Source organism: Pocillopora verrucosa, chromosome 14 (assembly GCF_036669915.1).
Source record: "Pocillopora verrucosa isolate sample1 chromosome 14, ASM3666991v2, whole genome shotgun sequence".
NCBI lineage: Eukaryota > Metazoa > Cnidaria > Anthozoa > Scleractinia > Pocilloporidae > Pocillopora > Pocillopora verrucosa.
The window spans coordinates 14,470,904-14,492,886 of NC_089325.1; the positions used below are offsets into that span (position 1 = coordinate 14,470,904).

Sequence of the window (21,983 nt, forward strand, 5' to 3'; positions counted from 1 at the left end):
GTTAACATATATATGATATGACCATACTCCATCATGGTTTGGTGACTCTTGATAACAATGGCTAATTCTTTTTTTTAAAGAAATTAAACTCACAAAGACTCTTTAAGGCTCTTAAAGAAACTCTTAAAAAAGTCGGTAAAGCAAGCTTAAAACGGCAGAGAACGCCGGAAACCACAACGGACACAAAAGATGTGAGTAAATTCTATTGATTTAACGTGTAAAATGTTCATATTTCGAAATATTTATCGTTGTAAATTGACCATATTTCGTTCCCTATGCTACTCCTTATAGCATGTTCAAATTATCAACTGTTCCTCCGTAAGTTAACACCGAGTCACACAACATGTTACGCATACATGAATTAATGCTTTTTATCGAGACGTGAGCTTGGGACACCTTTGTTCATGTGAATCTGCACTCGAACTATCGCAAGAAGCCTTGCATCTCTCTGCTGTTTTTCTTTCCATACATTAGCGAGTAAAGTTAGAAATTAAATCTTGATCGGTCGATGTGCTCTCGTGGGGAGTCCTAGTTTGCAGTAAATTCAAACTGAAGATAGACTTGTCTGTGAAAACGCCGTGACAAAAATATGGAGCAGTTGAAGGCTCCAAGTAATGGGTTCCTGACTCCTCTTATGCCTGAGGATACGCCCCCAAGTTAAACAAGTGCTCAATCAGACTTGAAAAATGATCAGAAATGCGACTCTGATCGAAAGTCCAGGAACACCAGTCCATCCATAACAAAGTTATGGCACACAGGTATCAATCTACCTGTTTCAGTATAATAATAATAATAAAAATACCCTTTCTAGAGAATATTTGAGGATCACATGGTTTTTTTTTTTGGGGGGGGGGGGGGGTGCGGAGGGGGGATCATAGTGAATACCTTTTGTAGTCACCTTTGTCCTTCTTTTATAAAGGCTTATTATGTCGCAACGCGTGGCTCATTTTTTCTTACGCTTTGTTTTAACGTAGGATATCTCTCAGCAGATTAAGAAATATATAAAATCTATGTTATCGTATATTTTGATTTTAGCTTCAGTTATCTTAAAAAGTTCTACGTTTTTGAAACATCGAGACTTAGTGGCTTGCGTGGTTGCTTATATTTCCTGTTGGACAACATGGTGTGACAGCCCAAAAGCACACGACAAGGCTACGTTGTCCATGCACAGATGTTTGACTGCTGTGTGCTCTGTTCTACTCTGGTTTGAGTGCAAGCTTAATTATGAGCCAGAATCTGTTACGTCACCGGTCAGCGGACAGACTACTGAGCAATAATCAAAATGGCCAGGTCTTTTGTTATACTCATTATAAGTGTAAGCATTACTCATCTTTAAGCGAACTTCGAATAACAATACAATCTAACAATACAATCTTAGGTGTGAATTGCCTCCTACATAAAGAGGACAAAACTTAAGAGATGAACCTGTGATCTCCTGCGTGTTTGGTGTATGTAATAATGAGGGAATTATCCGATTCCAGACAACAAACTTGGACTGAGACAGAATTAAGGAAATCAGTGCGTTCGCTAAAAAAACACTTAAAATGATTTAATTCCAACAGAGGGCACCCTCTTTAGCCAGGTTAGTCTTGGCAACAGAAAGGACTAAAGACGTATCAAATATTAATAAATCCACTTATTAACAAAATAGTAGTTACACTACATTAAGTGTGACATCCTCGGTAGTATAGTGGTGAGTATCCCCGCCTGTCACGCGGGAGACCGGGGTTCGATTCCCCGCCGGGAGGCCGGGAAGGGTTTTTGTGCTTAACCATATTTTCCAAATATCAAATTTGTTTTGAAAGTTTTGAAATTAGTTTTCTTTAATTCCGAAAACAACTCGTTTTTTCATGAACATAAGGAAGCGATAACAAACTGTGAGCTACACTAGAGGAACTACAGAAGCTTACGCAGTGCTGTCTCTCTATTGCGCCATATTAACGTCACCGACTTGATATCTATGATAAGATTTCATTAAATCTGGCTTCTAATGGGCTTTTCGAATTGAGTTACGGTTAAATCTGATGACGATACTGAACAGGCCATATTGAAATAGCTTCGACAATTTAAAAGGAATATGTGCGTTTGACTTCCGAAGTAAAGATGTTACACGTCAGCCTGATACGCGGAAGGTTGCGGGTTCGAGCCATGCCATGGAGTAAATTTGCTCCAGGTTCTGCTATCGATCGGATTCTTTTTGAGCTGGTAGAGAGAGGGTTTAAAGCTGTTTATGTAATTAAAAAAATTGTTCTTCGTTCTATTAAGTTTCCCTGAGAGAAAGATGGTTTTTTTTGTCTTGTCTCAAGCTTAGGAAAACGGAAAAGTTCTGAGTCCTCACGAGAAGCTAAACCTTAGATCTTCGGATTCCGCCCTCCGATTCTCTAGCCCTGAGCCACAAGGGCACAATGCTGCACTGGGTCATGGCTTGGTCCACATGTGACATGTGTCTTGCATATTGCTAAGAGTAACAATGTCCAAAGGGTCCTGCGTGTAAATAGAATAAGAAAGATAGTAAATACTAAGTTTGGTGGTGAGATGGAGAAATATGTTTTTTTGAGCTTTTGGACAAAGGAAAAGTTCTGAGTACCCTTTTTTTAACTCCATGTTGAACGTTTGTGATTTTCTGTTTTTTTCTGACGCAGTGAGCTTTATTTCGGTCTTCATTATTTTCGAACCACTCTTGTTACCAGTGTTTTTTGACCCAGGAAACGGGACAATTTATGAAAGTATATTAGATAGAATTATGACAAAAAGAAAAACGAAAGGCACCGATGGGATTTGAACCCATGACCTCCTGTTTACTAGACAAGCGCGCTAACCACCTGAGCAACGGCACCTCTATTGGAGATGGTGTTGTAGAAGGGTTAATTTCTGAGATGGAGCCGGCTAAACAGCTAAGAAGTTTTTTGTCCGTTTGACAAAAAACCGAGGAATGCGAGGCTGATATAGCAAGGCAATGATATAAAAATGCCTTAATTCTGTTAGGACATACTTGCTAAAAGCTGCCTTCAAAACGTGAGTGGCAACTGGTGCTTGTCGTTTTTGGATGATAGAGAGCTTCATACAGTTCTTAAACGAAAAACACAGTCCAGGGATCATTACATCAGTTATGGCAAAGGCAGCGAAAAAATTGAGGAATGTAGTAAACTTCAAGGTATCATACACCTAAACAAATTACGAAACAAAATACGAAACTGTGGAAAATGTTCTGACCCCCTATTGATACTAACAACCTATCCCAGGGTGAACTACACGAAAGCCGCGGTGGAACTGGGATTAGATGAAACTTTTATGATGAACGAATTCCCTCCTTTGCTATCGATTAATAACGAAAATTGATAATTATAAAACTGATACATTCTTCATTTTTTCTAAAGACTCTAAACATCTAAGATTTAGCAAACACAATCTACTCCTTAATAGTAACACATATTCGGTCGTCTCCGTGGCGCAATCGGTTAGAGCGTTCGGCTGTTAACCGAAAGGTTGGTGGTTCAAGCCCACCCGGGGACGATACTTTACACCTCAGCCAACCCTTTTGTTTTCTTGTTGCATGTTTTATATGGCCCATTTCTCGGTAAAAAATATTAACCGTTCTGTTAGCTGTTACAGAGTTACTAGCTGTGGCACTCAGATGCTCACGTGTTGGAAATCAAGTGCAGTCACGCCTTTACCATTAAGCCGAAAAAGACAAAAGTAGACTGGAATACTCCAGTTTTCATAATTTGAAGGCTGGGCTTCATTTCCTATCTGTCTTCATTATTTGTCCTTTAGTGTGGGATGTACGCACCCTAGCTGTCATTTGTTTGAAGAAGCTTGTTTCATTGGTGAGATTGATGGTGGAGCGGTGGTGACTTATTTGCGGGTTTCTGCCTGACATAGAGGTTGGCTCGGACAGCTCCTCTTTCAAATGCAACTACCTTACCAGGAGCTAGGTAAACTTTGAGAAGCCGTTCGCTGTGATAATACTTTCTTTAATGTACACTCCTTGTAAACCGGCTGAGGTTGTCATTTAGACTTGAACAATGTTCCGAAGTGTGACCATGATCAAAACACCAGTAACTCTAGTCTGTTCATGACGCAGGTGTTAATCCACCCGCTTTAATAACAGCAATGAATAAAATACCCTTCCTAAACCACTTTTGACATCTCCGGCCTGTTGTTCTAGTGGCATGATTCTCGCTTTGGGTGCGAGAGGTCCCGGGTTCGACTCCCGGACAGGCCCAATACTCCCTCCTTTTGGAGAACCATCCCGAAATTAACAGACCGGTAAGTCAAACTTCCCGAGGATAACTTTATGACAACGGCAATACCATAAATTATAGATCTCATATTGTTTTCCGTTTCTGGTTCCTCACAAGCCCTTAACGATTGAATTTTGTTTTTTCAAGGAGAGCTCCCATTACTTCTGTTTTTTTTTTCTGTTGAGAGTACCAAACTTGGAACATTACCGGAATTCATTTCGCAGAAAAGGTTGTGGTTATTCATCGTGTTTTTCGTTTGTCTCACGACGTAGTCACGTGTGATGTAGATCGAGACATTTCGACTGCATACTGCTAGTCTTCTTCAGGCAAAACCAAACAACAGTGCCGAACCCGCCAAAGAGTTCAAAGCTACTGCGGTTTTACCTTATGTCAAAGGTCTGTCCGAACAGCTTCGCCGTTGCCTAAGACAACAAGGCGTACGCGCTGTTTTCAAGTCGGAGACCACGCTAAGATCTGAGTTGGTACGACCAAAAGACGCTGTCGACCCGGCTAAACAAGATGGCGTAGTTTACAGGATTCCCTGTGAATGCGGCAAGGTGTACATCGGAGAGACTGGAAGACCTATGCAATACAGAATTAACGTGCACGATCAAGACATTCGACTTGCCCGTACCGAGACCTCCGCCGTTTCAGAGCATACCCACAACACCGGACACAAGCCACTCTGGAACGAAGTAAAGTTTATTGATCGTGATCCATATTACTACACGCGCAATGTCAAAGAGGTAATTCACATAAGACTTCACCCTAACAACAAAGTGGATAGTGGAATAGAAATTTTAGAAGCGTGGAAACCCACGATAAAAAAAACACAACAACAGGAGAGCCGTGCGACAGCGGACCGCCGAGGGAGCAAATCATTGAGTGAACAGCAAGGATCGAAATACGTCAATCAGAGCTGTTGAATAACAGGTAATTTAGTGTTAACAATTGGGTTGAAAACGTAAATTAGCCACCGTAAAGGGTAAAAAAGCTGACGTTTCGAGCGTTAGCCCTTCGTCAGAGCGATTGACGAAGGGCTAACGCTAGAAACGTCGGCTTTTTTACCCTTTACGGTGGCTAATTTACGTTTTCAACCCAGTTGTTAACACTAAATTACCTGCTATACTCTCACCGACGCAGCACCACAGTTTCTTTAGAAAGTTATCTCTTTATTCTGTTGAATAACAACTAATCACAGTAGAGCATCATGCTTTATGAGATGACGCATGACCAGTCGACCTCTTCGCCTAAAGAAGACTAGCAGTATGCAGTCGAAACGTGGCGATCTACATCACACGTGACTACATCGTGAGACAAACGACAAAGTTATCTTTTATTTTTATTACCTTAAGTCAGTTTCTCGGTTGTTAATAATATCCCTTGATTTAAACACAGGCAAATCTAAAAGAATTCCGAAGGGCGGTTATTTTTGCTCTTTGCCGAATTTAGTTGCATTAACTCTGATAACGATGCTCTACAGGCCATATTTAATTAGATTAAATTTATATCATGTTCCTGTAGTGTAGTGGTTACCACGTCCGCCTCACACGCGGAAGGTCGCAGGTTCGAGTCCTGCCAGAACCATACTTTTAGAGAAACTTTAAAGCAAGAGAATAAATGCTTTAGTTTTACCTCGACAAAAATGTAACAAATTTCAGATGTTTGTTCTTCCCTCCTGTTTATTCATTATAGAAATCTTCACTTTCCACAAATTTTCCCCATGAATATTGTGAGGAAGTAGTCATACTATTGTTCAGGTCAGGTTGTAGAAATAGAAAAATGAAATGATGGAACAAGAAGCGTTAACATATATATGATATGACCATACTCCATCATGGTTTGGTGGCTTTTGATAACAATGGCTAATTATTTTTTTTTAAAGAAATTAAACTCTTAAAAGAAACTCACTAAGACTCTTTAAGGCTCTTAAAGAAACTCTTAAAAAAGTCGGTAAAGCAAGCTTAAAACGGCAGAGAACGCCGGAAACCATAACAGACACAAAAGATGTGAGTAAATTCTATTGATTTAACGTGTAAAATGTTCATATTTCGAAATATTTATCGTTGTAAATCGACCATATTTCGTTCCCTATGCTACTCCTTATAGCATGTTCAAATTATCAACGGTTTCTCCGTAAGTTAACACCGAGTCACACAACATGTAACGCTTACATGAATCAGTCGTTTGCTTTTTATCGAGATGTGAGCTTGGGACGCCTTTGTTCATGTGAATCTGCACTCGAACTATCGCAAGAAGCCTTGAATCTCTCTGCTGTTTTTCTTTTCATATATTAACGAGAAAGTTAGAAATTAACCAGGTGCTAATCTTGATTGGTCGATGTGCTCTCGTGGGGAATCCTAGTTCGCGGTAAATTCAAACTGAAAATAGACTTGTCTGTGAAAACGCCGTGACAAAAATATGGAGCAGTTGAAGGCTCCAAGTAATGGGCTCCTGACTCCTCTTATGCCTGAGGATACGCCCCCAAGTTAAACAAGTGCTCAATCAGACTTGAAAGATGATCAGAAATGCGACTGATCGAAAGTCCAGGAACACGAGTCCATCCATGACATCCATCCATCCATCCTAACGTTGTGGGAAAAGGGCAACAAGTTAAATGTAGCGTAGGGGTCCAGGTTTTACGCCAACTGTTGTTTTAACATCAAACATGTCGAAATTAAGTCTATGCATTTCAGGGGCTAGAGAAAACGTGTGCCATGTGAGGGCGAATGGTATCAGGGTGGTTTCTGTAGTGTAGTGGTTATCACATCCGCTTACGCGCGGAAGGTCGCAGGCTCGAGCCCTGCCAGAAACATAGTGAATACTTTTTGTAGTCACCTTTTGTCTTTCTTTTATAAAGGCTTATTATGTCGCAACATAGGATATCTCTCAGCAGATTAACAAATATAATCTATGTTATCGTATATTTTGTTTTTAGCTTTAGTTATCTTAAAAAGTTCTACGCTTTTGAAACATCGAGACTTAGTGGCCTGCGTGGTTGCTTATATTTCCTGTTAGACAACATGGTTGTGACAGCGCAAAGCACACGACAAGGGTACGTTGTCCATGCACAGATGTTTGACCGCTGTGTGTGCTGTTCTACTCTGGTTTGGGTGCATCATAATTTTGAGCCAAAATCTGTAAATCTGTCAGCGGACAGACCTCTGAGCAATAATCAAAATGGCTACTTTTTTTGTTGTACCATTATAGGTGTAAGCATTACTTATCTTTAAGCGAACTTCGAGTAACAATACACTCTTAGGCTTGAATTGCCTCCTACATAAAGAGAGGACAAAACTTAGGAGATGAACCTGTGATCTTCCGCGTGTTTGGTGTATGTAATAATGTGGGAATTATCTGATTCCAGACAACAAACTTGGACTGAGACAGAATTAAGGAAATCAGTGCGCAGGCTAAAAAGAAATCTTACATTGATTTAATTCCTACAGAGGGCACTCTCTTTAGTCAGGTAAGTCTTGGCAACGGAAAGGATCAAAGATGTTTGAAATATTAATAAATCCACCTGTTAACAATATAATATTTAATCTACGCAAAGTATTATTAGTGTGACGTCCTCGGTAGTATAGTGGTGAGTATCCCCGCCTGTCACGCGGGAGACCGGGGTTCGATTCCCCGCCGGGGAGACACATACCCTTTTGGTGTTTAACCATATTTTTCGAGTAAATGGTTACATTACAAACGAACTGAATAGAACGACCTAACTTCACTAACGGATCCAAACCGACCAATCACGACTGACCTACGCCACTTGAGTCTTACAGCCAATAATGATGATGACTTCCGCTCAGGTTGTCGAAACGTCAGTCACCACTACAGACAACAGTCCTTCTGATGACTACACTCACCCGGACGATCAAACTACACTGTTACATATTTTTCGAATATCAACTTTTCCTTGCAGGCTAAAAGTCTTGAAATTAGTTTTTTTCAATTCCGAAATCGACTCGTTTATTTATGAACATGAGAAAGCGATATCAACAAACAGTGAGCTACACTAGGGGAATTACAAAAGAATACTCAATGCTGTCGACACGAGAATCTCTTTCGCGCCATATTAACGTCACCGACTTGATATCTATGAGAGGAAGTCACTAACCCTGGCTCCTAATGGGCTTTTTCGAATTGAGTTACAGTTAAATCTGATAACGATACTGAACAGGCCATTTTGAAATAGCTTCGAAAGTTTGAATGGAATGTGCGCGTTTGGTTTCCTAGGTAAAGTGGTTACACGTCAGCCTAATACGCGGCAGGTCGCAGGTTCGATCCATGCCAGAAACAATTTTTTCTCGAAACAACAACGCAAAAAAAAAAAAAAGTGACAGGCACCGATGGGATTTGAACCCATGACCTCCTGTTTACTAGACAGGCGCTCTAACCACCTGAGCTACGGCGCCTCGCTTGAAGAGCAATGTTTGATTGTCTGACGGAGACGGTGCAACTGGTGCTAAAGAAGGGTTAATTTTTGAGATGAAGCTGGCCAAACAGTTAAGGAATTTTTTTTTATGCGTTTGACAAAGAAACCGAGGAATGCGAGGCTGACATAGCAAGGCAATGAGGTAAAAATGTCTTAATTCTGTCAGGACATACTTGCTAAAAGCTGCCTTCAAAATGTTAGAGGGAACTGGTGCTTGTCGTTGTTGGATGATAGAGAGCTTCATACAGTTCTTAAACCCAAAGCACAGTCCAGGGATCATTACTTTATGGTAAAGGGGGCAACGAAATCGAGGAATGTAGTTTACAACTGTCTGTAAACTTCAAGGTATCATACACCTAAACAAATTAGTGACTTATTAAGTGTACAAAATACGAAAGTGTGGAAAATGTTCTAACCCCCTATTACTACTAACAACCTATCCCAAGGTAAACTACAGGAAAGCCGCGGTGGAACTGGGATTAGATGAAACTTTTATGATGAACGACCTCCCTTCTCTTGCTATCGATTTATTGATGGTAGAGCAGTGGTGAATTGTTTGCAGGTTTCTGCCTGACGTAGAGGTTGGCTCGTACAGCTCCTCTTTCAAATGCAACTACCCCACCAGGTGCTAGGTAAACTTTGAAAAGCCGTTCGCTGCGATAATACTTCCTGACAATCCTAGGTGGCCGACCTTAGATCTTTGAATTTGGTAATGTTTTAGAGTTCTGGTACTTTCTTTAGAGCCTTCTATCCGAGGCTCTCCGAGCTTGGACCCCTCTGTAGGATGAAGCTCTCACAAGTCTTGAGTGACAATTAGTGCATTCTACTGATCGTCTTTGGATTTGTTGATTCTTTCTTCCGAGAAAGAACTTGTTTTTCTGTCTTAATGTACACTCCTTTTAATCCGGCTAAGTATACGCGTTTAATAAGATGTTGTCATTTAGACTTGAACAATATTCCTAAGTGCAACTAAAATCAAAACAACAGTAACACCAGTCTGTTCATGACACTGTCGTGACGCAGGTGTTAATCCACCCGCTTTAATAACAGCAATGAATAAAATACCCTTCCTAGACCATATTTGATATCTCCGGCCTGTTGGTCTAGTGGCATGATTCTCGCTTTGGGTGCGAGAGGTCCCGGGTTCGACTCCCGGACAGGCCCGATAACTCCTCCTTTTGGCATTAACAGACCGGCAAGTCAAACTTCCCCTGTATCACTTTGTGACGACGGCAATACCATAAAAGATATAGCTCATTTTGTTTTCCGTTTCTGGCTCCTCACAAGCCCTTAACCATTAATTTTTTTTCGAGGGGAGCTCCCATTACTCCCATACAACATTAAACAGTTAATTTTTAGCCATTTTAACACTAACATTAAAAAAATTCTGTGAAACATTATTTTTTCCCATAAACAAACAAACTACGCCCTAAAAGTAGAAATATCTATGTTGGGCCTATGTTTATTGTATTGAAGAAGTTTTTTTGGCCATTTTCCGACAATTCGGGATTATTTCAAGACTTCCGAAGAGTGAGGAAGATATCCGAAAGCTGCCGAAGATGTCCGAAAGCTGTCGAAGATGTCTGAAGGCTGCCGAAGATGTCCGAACAGTGCCGAAGATGTCCAAAGACTGCCGACGATGTCCACTGAGACTGCCAAAGATGTCCACAGACTTATGACCGACGATGTTTGAAGACTACCGCAGAATTGGCTTGTATAACTCATAACAGTTATATTCTTAAAGCGCTTTTACAGCGAGGGTACACCAACCGTGACCACTTAGAGAGAATATATCAGTAACAAATCAGATTACGATATTCAAATCAAACAGCCAATGGGATAGAACATCGAAATAAAAAGTAACATTAAGCAAATTTACGGATTGTCATCTTTTGTATGAATACCTCAATATGATTGGTTAGCTTTGTGAGATGGTCCCAGTTAGGGTATCCACGCTGTAAACAAAAAGAGATAACTACGATAATTACAAGGAAAATGAAAGTTAACATGAATGAGTGTTTAAATTTGACTAGTAATGAATGCAATAACAGAATATTTCTTCTACCAATGAGATCGGCTACAGTACTCACAATGTATAATGGTGAACCAAAATGACAGACATGTCACTCCATCCTGGCCAAAAACATTTAATCATATTCCATACCTGAATAGTTCTAATTGTCCTGATAGTCCCAATTGTTTCTAGAGATCAAGGCGGAAATGAGCGCGGGTGGCGCGACCAAATCTGCTGAACGTTGTGTCTGTATCATTGTCCGCATCGCTCTCCGAGTCGGTGTCGAATTCATCCTCTTGCTCGGGCAGGTCTGTCACGTCACCAACTGCCACAACTCCGAGCATGCTTTCGTCAACAAAGGTGATTCTCGGTACTTCGTTTGTAGCTCGTGGAATATTTGTATCCTGGTCGACTCGTTCTTTATTGCCTGTCCCTGGATCGTCTTGAACATCCTCTTGGAATGTTACTCTAGTACACGATGACGTATTGGAATATACAGCCGGCGGCAGGGCTCCCGCTTTGTCTTTTGTTGGTTCGCTTCTTACCGTCCTCTGCCTGACAGGTCGATACCTGTCAACCAATTCCTTCATGGCTGCCTCAATGTTGGGATCAACGCTACCAGCTGGAGGAGGTTTCATCAAATTTACGTCCCGTAACTCCAAACCGGATTTGGGCACTGGATAATAAGACTTCCAAACACTTGAGCATACTGAAGAGCAGTGAAAGTCTCGTTTTTGAAGTGGGAGACTGCATGAAGGTTCTCCACCTGAGTTGTTAACAGCGTACGCAGGTCAATGTCACCAAGATAGTCCACGTTTACATTCTTAACGTTATCTCGGAGCTGTTCCGTACCTCGTTCGAGAAGTACCAATGACTCCTGTGTTTTGCTGGAAACAGTTCCTTCAGGGCCATCTGTTGCTGTTGTTTCTTTCATTTTATAGTACTGCCTTACTTCAGCGACGGGTTTTTTAATATAAACATTTACAGATGAAACATTGCACACAGCATCTTGAAGAGATAATTGGACTGCGTCGATCGTACGTGCACCAATTCCAAAACTATCATGGAGACATCCGACGTTGCGAAGAAAAGACACTGTGCCAGTAAGCCCCAAAACTAGTTTGATTGTTCCAGCAGCTAAATCAGAAACGAAATAGTGTTCTGCAAAGAACAGATTGCATGAACTTGTGTAAATGAGCAGCTTTCTTCAGTACCATCAGCGGTTCCTTCATGGCCAGTACCCAACAAGGTCTCGACTGTTGCACTTAAGGGATTAAAGGTCTTACCCTTGTGATCTTTGTTTTCGGTGAAAACGATGTTGCGCTCATAACCATACAGCCTCTTGATTTCCTTGCAAGAATCTGGAGAATTCCACAAGAGTCGCTTAACATTGACAGAATCGAGGTTACAACCGTATAACCCTCCAGCTGCACCAGTTGCAGCCAAGTATGCTGATTGCCGCAGAACATAAAGAGATTCAACACTTGTCACCTCATTGGGGTAGTTTATCTGTCTCAGCCTACTACCGATGATAGCCACTCCATTGTACTCTAATTCCAGCTGCAGTATGCTTCTCTGCTCATAATCTGCACACAAGAGGATATTCTTACTTGCCGCACAGATGGAAGTTAGTTTACTTAAAGGTGGGTTAATCTGGACAATTTCTTTATTCTCGACTTGTGCAGCTGAAGATCTCAGATGTGTCGTCAACCGCTTCCGTAGAACTGGACCTGTACCCTCAAGTGACAAGCCGATACGACTAAGCTGCGAAAGCAAATCAGCTCGCGATTTTAGGTGTTCGGGTTTTAAAAGTACTTCGCCTTTCAATTCAATGAAACGGATTGCTGATGAGCCTCTCTCTGCAACGAAGACTATGTCATTGGTAAAGCATAGGTCCTGCGCATCCTTGAATACTTCCTTCCGAACATTTACATCGACTGGTCGGTGTAAACGCAGTTCTACGAGGCGAGACTCTCGAGAGTCCAAATCGTAGTCTAACACCAGTACTTTGCCTTGGGGCCCAATTTCAAGCGCAATTGGTCTTTTGCAAACACCACTTTGGTTGGATTTCCAGAAGATACCAAACGTATCCCCTTAAGTACATCTAGTACTGAGGGTCTAGTAAGGCGCACTATTGGTTCTAAGGACAAGAGCATTTCAGCTTTAGCTCACTGTTCGCGACTGATTTTCTTAATTTTCTTGCAGAATTTAAAAGGGCAGATCAAATTTGAAATGCTAAAAAGACTTTGGGGTCTCCTTTCAAACACTAAACAATATTTTTTTTCAAGAACAGTAAACATTAAAAAATGGCCAATTTAACAATAAACACTAAAAAACATGGGCAAATAACACTAAACACTAAACCCCATTCAGACCCTCCTAACTGTGAGGTGAAGTTCTTGTACCGAATGGGTTCGAATGGCCATCGTGGTGATTCCATGATTGTCTGATCTTCTTTGATTCTTTGTTAGACTCAGTGACAACTTGTTTTGAAGTCTTAGTGTACACTCTTATGACTGTACCTTAGGATACGCTCCCAAGTTAAACAAGTGCTCAATCAGACTTGAAAAATGATCCGAAATGTGACGCTGATCGAAAGACCAGGAACGCCAGTCTATTCACGACAAAGTTATGGCACGCAGGTATCAATACACCCGTTTTTAGTATATCAATAATAAAAATACCCTTTTCTACGCAGATTCTTAAGACCGGCCTGTTGGTCTAGTGGCATGATTCTCGCTTAGGGTGCGAGAGGTCCCGGGTTCGACTCCCGGACAGGCCCGGTTGTGAACTCTTTAAGACAAAACCTTCTGGAAGTTATCAAACCGGCAAGTCAAACTACCCTGAAAAATGTAGTGGTCTTTGTCCATTTTATCATTCAATACAAAAACTTGAAAATCGAAATCAATTTCCACGCATCTTACTTTTTCTTCGGTGAGCTTAAGGATCAGTTACTGTCCATGGGGGGGGGGGGGGAAGGGGCAGAGAATTTTGAGGATCATATGGTTTTTAGGGGGGGTGGAGGGGGGATCAGTCGTCTCCAACAAAATTTTAAAGGGGACTTCAGGTCATTTACTGCCAATGGAGGGGGGGGGGGTGTTCGGGGTCTTAAGAATACTACAGAGCTTATGGGAGGATCAGATAAATTTTATTATGACAAAACCAAAATCCTCCGACCCCTCTCCCCTTAACAAAACCAAAATCCTCCGACCCCTCTCCCCTTAACGATAAGCAATGACTGGTCCCTCAAAAGAAGGACTGGTTAAAATTTTAACCGAAATTTTTAATCGTTTAAGTAAATGATACTATCAAAAGAGGAATTAATTTTGATTAAAAAAGGTGTTAATCAACTCGATGACTTTTATTTTTCGATCTTCCTTCTGAATAAAACTAAAAAAATGTCTTGTTTCGGGTATAAAAACCTGTTGCTTCAACAATTAACTCGTCATATCCAAGAGAGGATAAAGTCCTCTGTTGTCTTATTTTAAAAACAATTCCGAGCATAGAGTTTTAAATGGGAAAATTGGTGAAAAACGTGTTTGTTTCACAGTTATCGAAGGCGATGTTGTAAACAGAACGACGCGTGCGGTATTCAGTTTCCCTCACAGTTTAGATAAGTTCATTGTTTCCAATGCACTAAGCGGTTGTTAGCGCGAAGAGCTATACACACAGTTACGAATCACTGTCGGAGTCCAGATAAGAGGTACCCATAAGTGGCTCTCTCATATCTATTGTACTCCAGGTCGTTGTATGACATCGCCTGAGGTAACGATATATTTGTATGGCTGTAGGTGCAATAAAACGAAAGAGCTGAGAAATGATGGCAAGAGCTACACACAGGGAAAACCACAATGGGAAGAAAAGCAGAGAACAGATCTCAATCCATTCCATGGCTTGTAAATACCGTATGCTCGGCCCGTGACGGCTTGTGCTGAACGAGATAAGAGTCGCCTTTGGAATGTTTATCAACGAAATAATAACCAATGCAAAAAGGGATACTGTTTCGGTGCTGTTAGTGATGGTGCTGTGGTAAGGGTTCTTGCGCAGATGGTGGAAGAGGTTGACATTACAAAGAGCAGCCATAAGGACTGAGCACAACATTGCATCTTCAATAAACGCACGGCAAGCAAGGAGGATTAAACGGCGGCCAATCAAAACACTCTCCCAGTATAAAGTTCCACTATCGTCATCGTTTGGCGGGCGGAATGGTCCTTGTAGTACTTCCAACACAGGTTCGTTCTCAGGCTTCCCTCTTACTAGCGATGGATCGGTGTTCGGCCTCATTTTGTGTCTTATGAGCCAGTATATCAGGAAAGGCAGTGGCATAATGCATGCTCCCAGGAACTCGCCGGTCGAAACCAGTCCCCGATAAAGTTTAAAAGAACCGAAGTAAAGAACAAAGAAGAAAGGGACCACGAATACTATAACGTATGCCAGTAGTGCATATTGCCACCATTGCCAACATGTAACACTTCCGTCGAGGTAAAGACGATTTTCGGAACCTATAGGAACGCATCGCAAAAGCTTCAAAGATGTTTCTGCTAACCGTTCGTATCCAAGCAGCATTATCTCTATAATTGTCGCCATGTATCGCTGAGGAGAGGGGACTGCCTTACGTCGTAAAATGTTGAAACCAAAATGCAACCAGTAGATGATAAAAACTTCTGCCATGGTGGCAAAAACTGTTCCAGACAGCATCAACTCCTTGGTCACTGCTGTAAGGCCAACGAAAGGACATCCCGCTTTTTCCTTAAACATGCGAAATTGAAAATTGAAACTTGCTATGATCACAGACATAAAATATATTTTATGGAGCAAGTCGTCGGTGGAACTAACAGTCAGTACCTCGGCAGCTTGATAGAAATAAAAGACAATTTTAAGATGACCGCTGTCCAGGTGCTCACAGACGTCACCTAAATCTTCCTTTACTATCCGATGTTCCTGATTCCTAAACCATAATATTTGCTTTTTGAGAAATTTGAAAACTGGTGGTTTGATTAAAAGATATGTAGCCAAGCTAGTTGTGGCCAGTATTATAATCAACCAATACACGCTGTTACCACACTTTTCATTGGCCAGACAATCGGTAGAAAGAAGAGTCTCACTATATCCTGGAGCACAGGTGCCGCATAAAATGCTTGTTCTGTTTCCAACGCATTCGTTATATTCCGAAGAACCGGTAGCTGGACTTCGACAATAACTGTCGGGGCAAGGAATAAACGCGAGCTCTGGCGGTCTTTTGGTGCTTTGATATCCCCAGAAATTTTCGTCTGCAGTTATGATTCCAGTTTGGCAACTGGCCCCAAATGGACATTTGTAACACGTATTCTTGTCTACCACATCTAAACCACGTGAACGCCCTTCTCGGAGGCTGTAATGACCAGCGGCACAAGTCCAACACGTAAATTTTAGGCTGGTAACATTAAGTTTGCAAAAATTCTTCATGTTTTCAGCTGAAGAGAAATGAGTGGTATTTTCAAGCCAGAGCTGACTTCCTTTGTTGCACTGAATGGTTGTATTGTGGTCCATAGAAAAGTATCCTCCGCTAGAAATATGAAGCACTGGATATGGACTCCACGTAGAAACAAATGAAGTCATGGATGTGTTTTGAAATCTCATTGGCCCTCCACTTTCAGAATACAAGAGTGTTGCTTTAGAGAACGTGCCATTTCTCAATTTCAAACCTTCTTTTGTTCTGACGAAGAAGCATTCTTTAAAAAGGACTTGACCCGTTCCATATGCAGAATAAACATGACCTGCTTGTTCAATACCAAAATTGTCTCGGAAGACACAATTTTGAAACGTGATGTTTCCGTTATTGATTGATACTGCACCAGCTATGATACCCGAATTATCTTGAAATATGGTATTCGCAATTACCACGTCACTGTCATACGTCCACAATGGGTGAGTATCGTTTGTGGTATTCTGTAGAACACAACCGGATTTTGATGGTGTATCAGGGATTGTGATAATTGATAATGCGCCAGTAGCTGTCTCATAGAAATAGGAGTCAGATAAACGGCTCCCTAGCACTTTCCACTTTTCGCGATAGAGGCAGACACAGTTTCTAAAGGTGGACTGTCTAATCCACAGCGTTTTATTACCATGGAAGAAAAGTGCAAAGTTAGTGGATGGCCTAAACTCAAAAGTATTGTTGTCCAGGCCTATAACCGCCTGAGAAGTATTCAGCTTTGTCAAGGGTGGAATGTGAAAGTGTATGGCATAGCTTCTTGTCCACGTCTCATTGCTGGTAAAGACTGTGTTCCGAATCATGAGACGAACCGATCGGGGGTCACGCAGACTGAATAGCATATCATAGATATTATCTTTAAAAGTGCAATTATAGACAGCGATATCGACTGGGTAGACTTCTCGCTTCTTCTCTCGAGGATCAGCTAGTGTGATCACTTTCAGTCCATAATGAGCTTGCACTATTGACACGTTCACAAGTTTAAGTAGGTATTTAGGACTAATTAACAAGCCTGTTGTCGGTCGCTTCGCATTGTTAGCAATCAAAGTGTCCACAATGGTTACGTTTCCTCCATTTGAATTCGGCGCTGTCATCGAAATTGAGCATCGTACATTGTTCTTAAAGGAAGACCTCGAAACAGATAAGGCCATCTCACCATTTCCATTTTCTGCTCTTATATGCAAAGAGCTACCCTTTTTTTTTGGACGGTTGTTCATCCATTGGGACCCCTCTATCGTAATCACACCGCTTTTTAAACATAAGAAGACAATTATCGATTTGTGGAGCTTTCCTTGACAAGCAACAATATTTGCATTAGTGATTGTCAAATGCATCTTGGACGGACATGATCCATAATATTGGTGTGATAAAGGAGGCTCCCCAACTGCAAGCGCACAACCAGTGCTACTGGCGTTACAATGTTCGAATTTGACGTTGGTGAATTTCGCAGTTAAAGTTCCATCTGGAGCATTGACAAACACACAACCACCCATGGCTGCTTTATTTGAGGTGAAATTGGTATTTGAAACGTTTAATAGCGCTGTAATGTTGGCCACCAAAAACAAACCAGCTCCTTTGCTCCGATTGGCAGACTGCCCAACGAGTTTTGAATTCCGAATTTCCACGTCAGCTTTCTGGGAATGAATCGCTATACATCGTAAGTCAAAGTTTTGGATGCACTGTAAGTTAATTAACCTTACACGAGTTTCTCTAGTAACTGAATAATAAAGACTATCCACATCAAATTTCCTTGCCACTTTCTGCGAAAGTGACTGGATGTTATGGTGCAAGCGAATGTCTGTAAAAGTTTCTTCCGTCACGGCTGATGAAGCATTTAGATTCATGAAATAACCATAGTTCTCTGAACATGTTACATTCTGGATGGAGGTAATGATCCGGGCGGACGTGATATTTACTTCCGCCTTGGATGTTATTTTGATTATTCCACTCTCAGCCAGCCTTCTGTTTTGTAACCCATTTCCCATAAAATGCGTGTCGAAAACTCTCAAGAAGACTTGGGAAGTTCCGTTTGTACCTGGAGTTAACAACGAGAGCTTAATACACAATACCTTGTTGTGAAGGAATTTCGAGTATCGAATATCTAACTCAAAAGCCGCACTGTCCTGAATTTGAATCGTCAGCGCAGTCAAGGCGTTTTCAAACAAACAGTCGATGATCTTCGCGTTCAAGCTGTCGTTGAACTTCAAAGCTGTTCGACTAAAGATTATTCCTGATAGCAATATTCCTAATGACTGCTCTTTGCTAGGGGGGACCTGGAAATTAATGCCGTGATGACAGGATACACGAGGCTTGAAATACACGCCTTCTATTGTTACCCTTTTGTTTATATAGAGAGTGGTGTTACTGTCCCCACAATCGTACGGATGCTTTTCGGTTCCAGTCCCATTTAAAAGTATCCTTCCGCCCCAGGTCACCCTAAGAACGGCCGACTTCACCGATCGGCATGGTTCGTCGTCAGAACCACAGTTGACAAAGTCGTGTCCCAACGTAGAGACGTAAACAGTTTGGAGGTTCGTATACAGAGCTTGAGAATCTGTGAATTAGAAACCAGTCAATTTTTTAATTTGGTTTACGAGACCGAGTGGGTATTTGTCTATTTGTCAATTTTTTTTTTCAAAAACTGGCGACACATTTGCTTGGGATGACACGATCCTAACAGAAATAGCCTCCCTTAAAATCAAATTTTCGATAATTTTTTTTTCAAATGTAATCGATTTATCGAAGGACAAATTTTGTTACTTGAAATTTTATTAATCTAATGTAAGACTGGAATTAGCGAATAATCGATGGACGTCTGAGTCGTTAATACCTCTCTAACTGTACTGATAAATTCATTTTTACGAGTTTCATGATACAATCCAGTTTTCCGCAAAGAATTTTAGTTTTAATAGAAACTGAATTTCTTTCATTACGGTACCTTTCGAATTAATTTTGGTAATGAAGAAATCTTAACGAAAAATGAAACAACTGCAATCATTCGTGCAAACCAGTGAACTTGTGGTGAAGGTAAGGTGTAGTGAGCATGATTTCACGCGTTATTTCGTACTCCAAATTTTTGGGCGATAACATCACGATATGAACAGAGGAAATGAAAGGCCTTTCCTTCTAGGAAAAATTTTGACTCTGAGTTTAAAAGGAGATATTACACTCTAAACTGTTCATCGCAAGTTTGAGACTTTGGCCAAATTAAAACGGGTAATCTCGAATGCAGATGAATTCGGTGCTCGTTATCGTCACTTTAGAGATATGAGTTTTCGGACCTTCTCGAGTACTAAAATTCTATTCTAAACAAAGAATGATATCCTACCGAAACATCTGGTGATGAAAACATAGACATGAACAGACAGGTAAGAATATAAACCTCGATTCTTAACTTTTCGTCATATTTAGGAAGACTCAGTCTAAGCGTTTTTTAGTGCAATGTGGACTGAACAAAATCGAAAATCTGTAATACGGAATAAATACTTCAAAGTAGCAATATCAACTCCGGTTAAAAATTTTCGTATGTAAAGGTTACCTCCACAGGCAAATAACAAGGAAAAGAAGAATGTCTCCACACGTAGAACAAGAAAAGCCATCACAATGGTTTCCCCTCAGCAGCTTCCTAAACATTTAAACCATACGGTGTAAATAAGTATTGACAAAAAATGATCGAAACTAAATGAACGAAGCACATGAAAGTATGCAAATTTAGTCAAGGGGTTCGCCAAATGTTTTTGTGTCGCTTAGAAAATGAAACTTTTATCATTTACCAGAGTTTCGTTCTTTGTATTGGCAAAATCTAATTTCGGCGATTAGCCGGAAAGAGCTTCGCACTCTGTTTCGCGAAGGTCGACAGATTTTGTACCAAAAAAAAAGACTCGGAGAAAGGGATAAGTAGTTTTGAACAATCACTGATTGTCCAAAATTATTTATCCTATTTTTTTGTAGCTCTTTCCCAGTTTTCACTAGATATCTACTGTACAGTAAAACTGAAATTTTGGTTCAATAATTGATGATCATATGTTGGCCCGACAGGAGCTAATTACGGTAAATTTGCACGCTTCCGGGTACTTCTGGAAACGAAATTGTGCAGAATTAAGAAAGTTTGACATAATATCGAATGGTTTTTTGATATTCTGTCGTCACTCGCCCGACGCTCCGTCGATAGCTGGTAGACAGCGCTTGGTAGCCGGGCGCAGGAATGTTACTTTTTTAAAGTATGTCGGCTCCCGGGTATCCATCAATGTTGTTGTACAAAGTAAGACGCGCGACCGACGTAACGCTCAAAGCATGATGTTTGTTTGTGGGTGATAAGTCAATCGAGCATTCTTCGTTAGCACAGCGAACGATTTACGTTATCATCACCGCTGCGTTGTCGATCATCGCCTGTGGAATTGTTGCTTTATTCCTAAACATAAGCGAAGATTTGCTCGTTTCGTTCAAACTGCTTTCTTTGCTCTGATGGTGGGAAGGTGTGAACTCTTGCAAACGAGGTGCAAATCGCGATGACGCATTTACCCTCTCGAATTGATTTTCTACCCACTGAATTCCTTTAATTCTCACAACCAACAACAGTCCTTCTCAAGACTACCCGTACCCTGATGATCAGACTACACGGTAGAATATTACCCAGGATACAAACCATATACGTGATATAAACTCTGAGACTGAACGGGATCAGGTTGTATAAAAGGAGCAACGCCGCAATCCATGTATTTACGGTGAATCAACAAGATCCTGTCGTGCAGCGATTGTACGATGAATTTAATTGCAAAAATACAGTCAAATATTTGATTTCTCTTCTGACTGTGGAAAGAAATATGGCGGCGTTTGGATTAGCATGATAATGTTTTATCTCAAGCGCAACAGCGCAGAACAGCTTCATTAAAACATAACTAGCCTTTTGAATCTGTTTAAGCAGCTAAATAACATATTCATGGATTTTTTGCAATTAAATTAAGTTAAAACAGGAAGGAATAAGATTTGGCTCCATTTCAAAATAAGCTACTGGTACGTCCGGCGTCAATTCGTGGTTTCTCGCATACAAGAACAGCTTTCCTTTCATGTATACGTGCTGTAACTTTTTTATCCCAGACAACACATTAAATCGGAACAAAACCAACCAATCACTTCTCTTTCTGCTGTTCACTTCAAAAAGGTAACTGGTTGCTATCGCTGTTTCAAATTTGATGAATTCTTCAAAAGTGAGCTTGTTGTTTACATAACGCTAACTTTAACGAATAACTAGTCAAGGACATTTTGAATTACTTTATTGTTACTAGGATTAAAAGGCTTCCGTTTTAGAGCTCTGGTGCTGCGTTTTTTGTTCTTTGACAATAGCACAACTTGATAATCATTTTTTGGTAGAAAATTATTTGCATTTTGTATCGTACAATGCTTACATTTGCTCCTCATTTTCGCTTATCAAGCACTCGGCTAAGTAGAAGGTCTCTGGAATTGTAGTGATTTCTTTTGAAAAAAAATTGAAACTACTTTACTTACGTTCCGAATTTATGTTTCAGAATTTTTAAGGGCATTTGCTACAAGGCTCCTCGCCCACGGGGGCTTATTTTACAATTCATTTCGTGAAGAAGATATAAACAATTGCGTTTCTCGAGGAGTACTTTGATTTCTGAAAGTGTGAATGGATCTCCGCTGACTCTATTGTTCAAGGTGATAGTGACAAAGAGAGCTGAAGATATTATAAACAACCTCTTGTTGCGCTGTTAGTATTTTTCAAATATCAGGGTGCAGAAATTTTGGAGGAAGCAGCACTGATCTCAAATAGACATGGAATGAACATAATGTTGTGAT

The 21,983-nt window shown here is 40.8% G+C and overlaps 1 protein-coding gene, 8 non-coding genes and 1 pseudogene across 9 annotated transcripts; 7 read left to right on the forward strand and 3 right to left on the reverse strand.

The window, feature by feature from the left end:
- Positions 1–1,676: 1,676 nt before the first annotated feature.
- On the forward strand, positions 1,677–1,755 carry Trnad-guc (transfer RNA aspartic acid (anticodon GUC)). Its single transcript has one exon. It is a non-coding gene; the product is annotated as a tRNA-Asp (tRNA).
- A 1,684-nt stretch (positions 1,756–3,439) lies between these two features.
- On the forward strand, positions 3,440–3,513 carry Trnan-guu (transfer RNA asparagine (anticodon GUU)). Its single transcript has one exon. It is a non-coding gene; the product is annotated as a tRNA-Asn (tRNA).
- Positions 3,514–4,153: 640 nt separating this feature from the next.
- Trnap-ugg (transfer RNA proline (anticodon UGG)) lies at positions 4,154–4,225 on the forward strand. Its single transcript has one exon. It is a non-coding gene; the product is annotated as a tRNA-Pro (tRNA).
- A 1,533-nt stretch (positions 4,226–5,758) lies between these two features.
- Trnav-cac (transfer RNA valine (anticodon CAC)) lies at positions 5,759–5,831 on the forward strand. The gene has a single exon. It is a non-coding gene; the product is annotated as a tRNA-Val (tRNA).
- Positions 5,832–7,816: 1,985 nt separating this feature from the next.
- On the forward strand, positions 7,817–7,888 carry Trnad-guc (transfer RNA aspartic acid (anticodon GUC)). The gene has a single exon. It is a non-coding gene; the product is annotated as a tRNA-Asp (tRNA).
- Positions 7,889–8,585: 697 nt separating this feature from the next.
- Trnat-agu (transfer RNA threonine (anticodon AGU)) lies at positions 8,586–8,659 on the reverse strand. The gene has a single exon. It is a non-coding gene; the product is annotated as a tRNA-Thr (tRNA).
- Positions 8,660–9,771: 1,112 nt separating this feature from the next.
- On the forward strand, positions 9,772–9,843 carry Trnap-ugg (transfer RNA proline (anticodon UGG)). Its single transcript has one exon. It is a non-coding gene; the product is annotated as a tRNA-Pro (tRNA).
- Positions 9,844–11,161: 1,318 nt separating this feature from the next.
- Positions 11,162–11,627, reverse strand: LOC131787186 (uncharacterized; annotated as a pseudogene).
- A 1,776-nt stretch (positions 11,628–13,403) lies between these two features.
- Positions 13,404–13,475, forward strand: Trnap-agg (transfer RNA proline (anticodon AGG)). The gene has a single exon. It is a non-coding gene; the product is annotated as a tRNA-Pro (tRNA).
- Positions 13,476–14,115: 640 nt separating this feature from the next.
- On the reverse strand, positions 14,116–19,765 carry LOC131787099 (uncharacterized). The gene is made up of 2 exons (XM_059104184.2): positions 19,705–19,765; positions 14,116–18,720 (listed from the first exon to the last, which is right to left on the reverse strand). The coding sequence occupies exons 1-2, from the start codon at positions 19,763–19,765 to the stop codon at positions 14,366–14,368; spliced, it is 4,416 nt and encodes a 1,471-aa protein (XP_058960167.2). The 3' UTR covers positions 14,116–14,365.
- Positions 19,766–21,983: the final 2,218 nt, after the last annotated feature.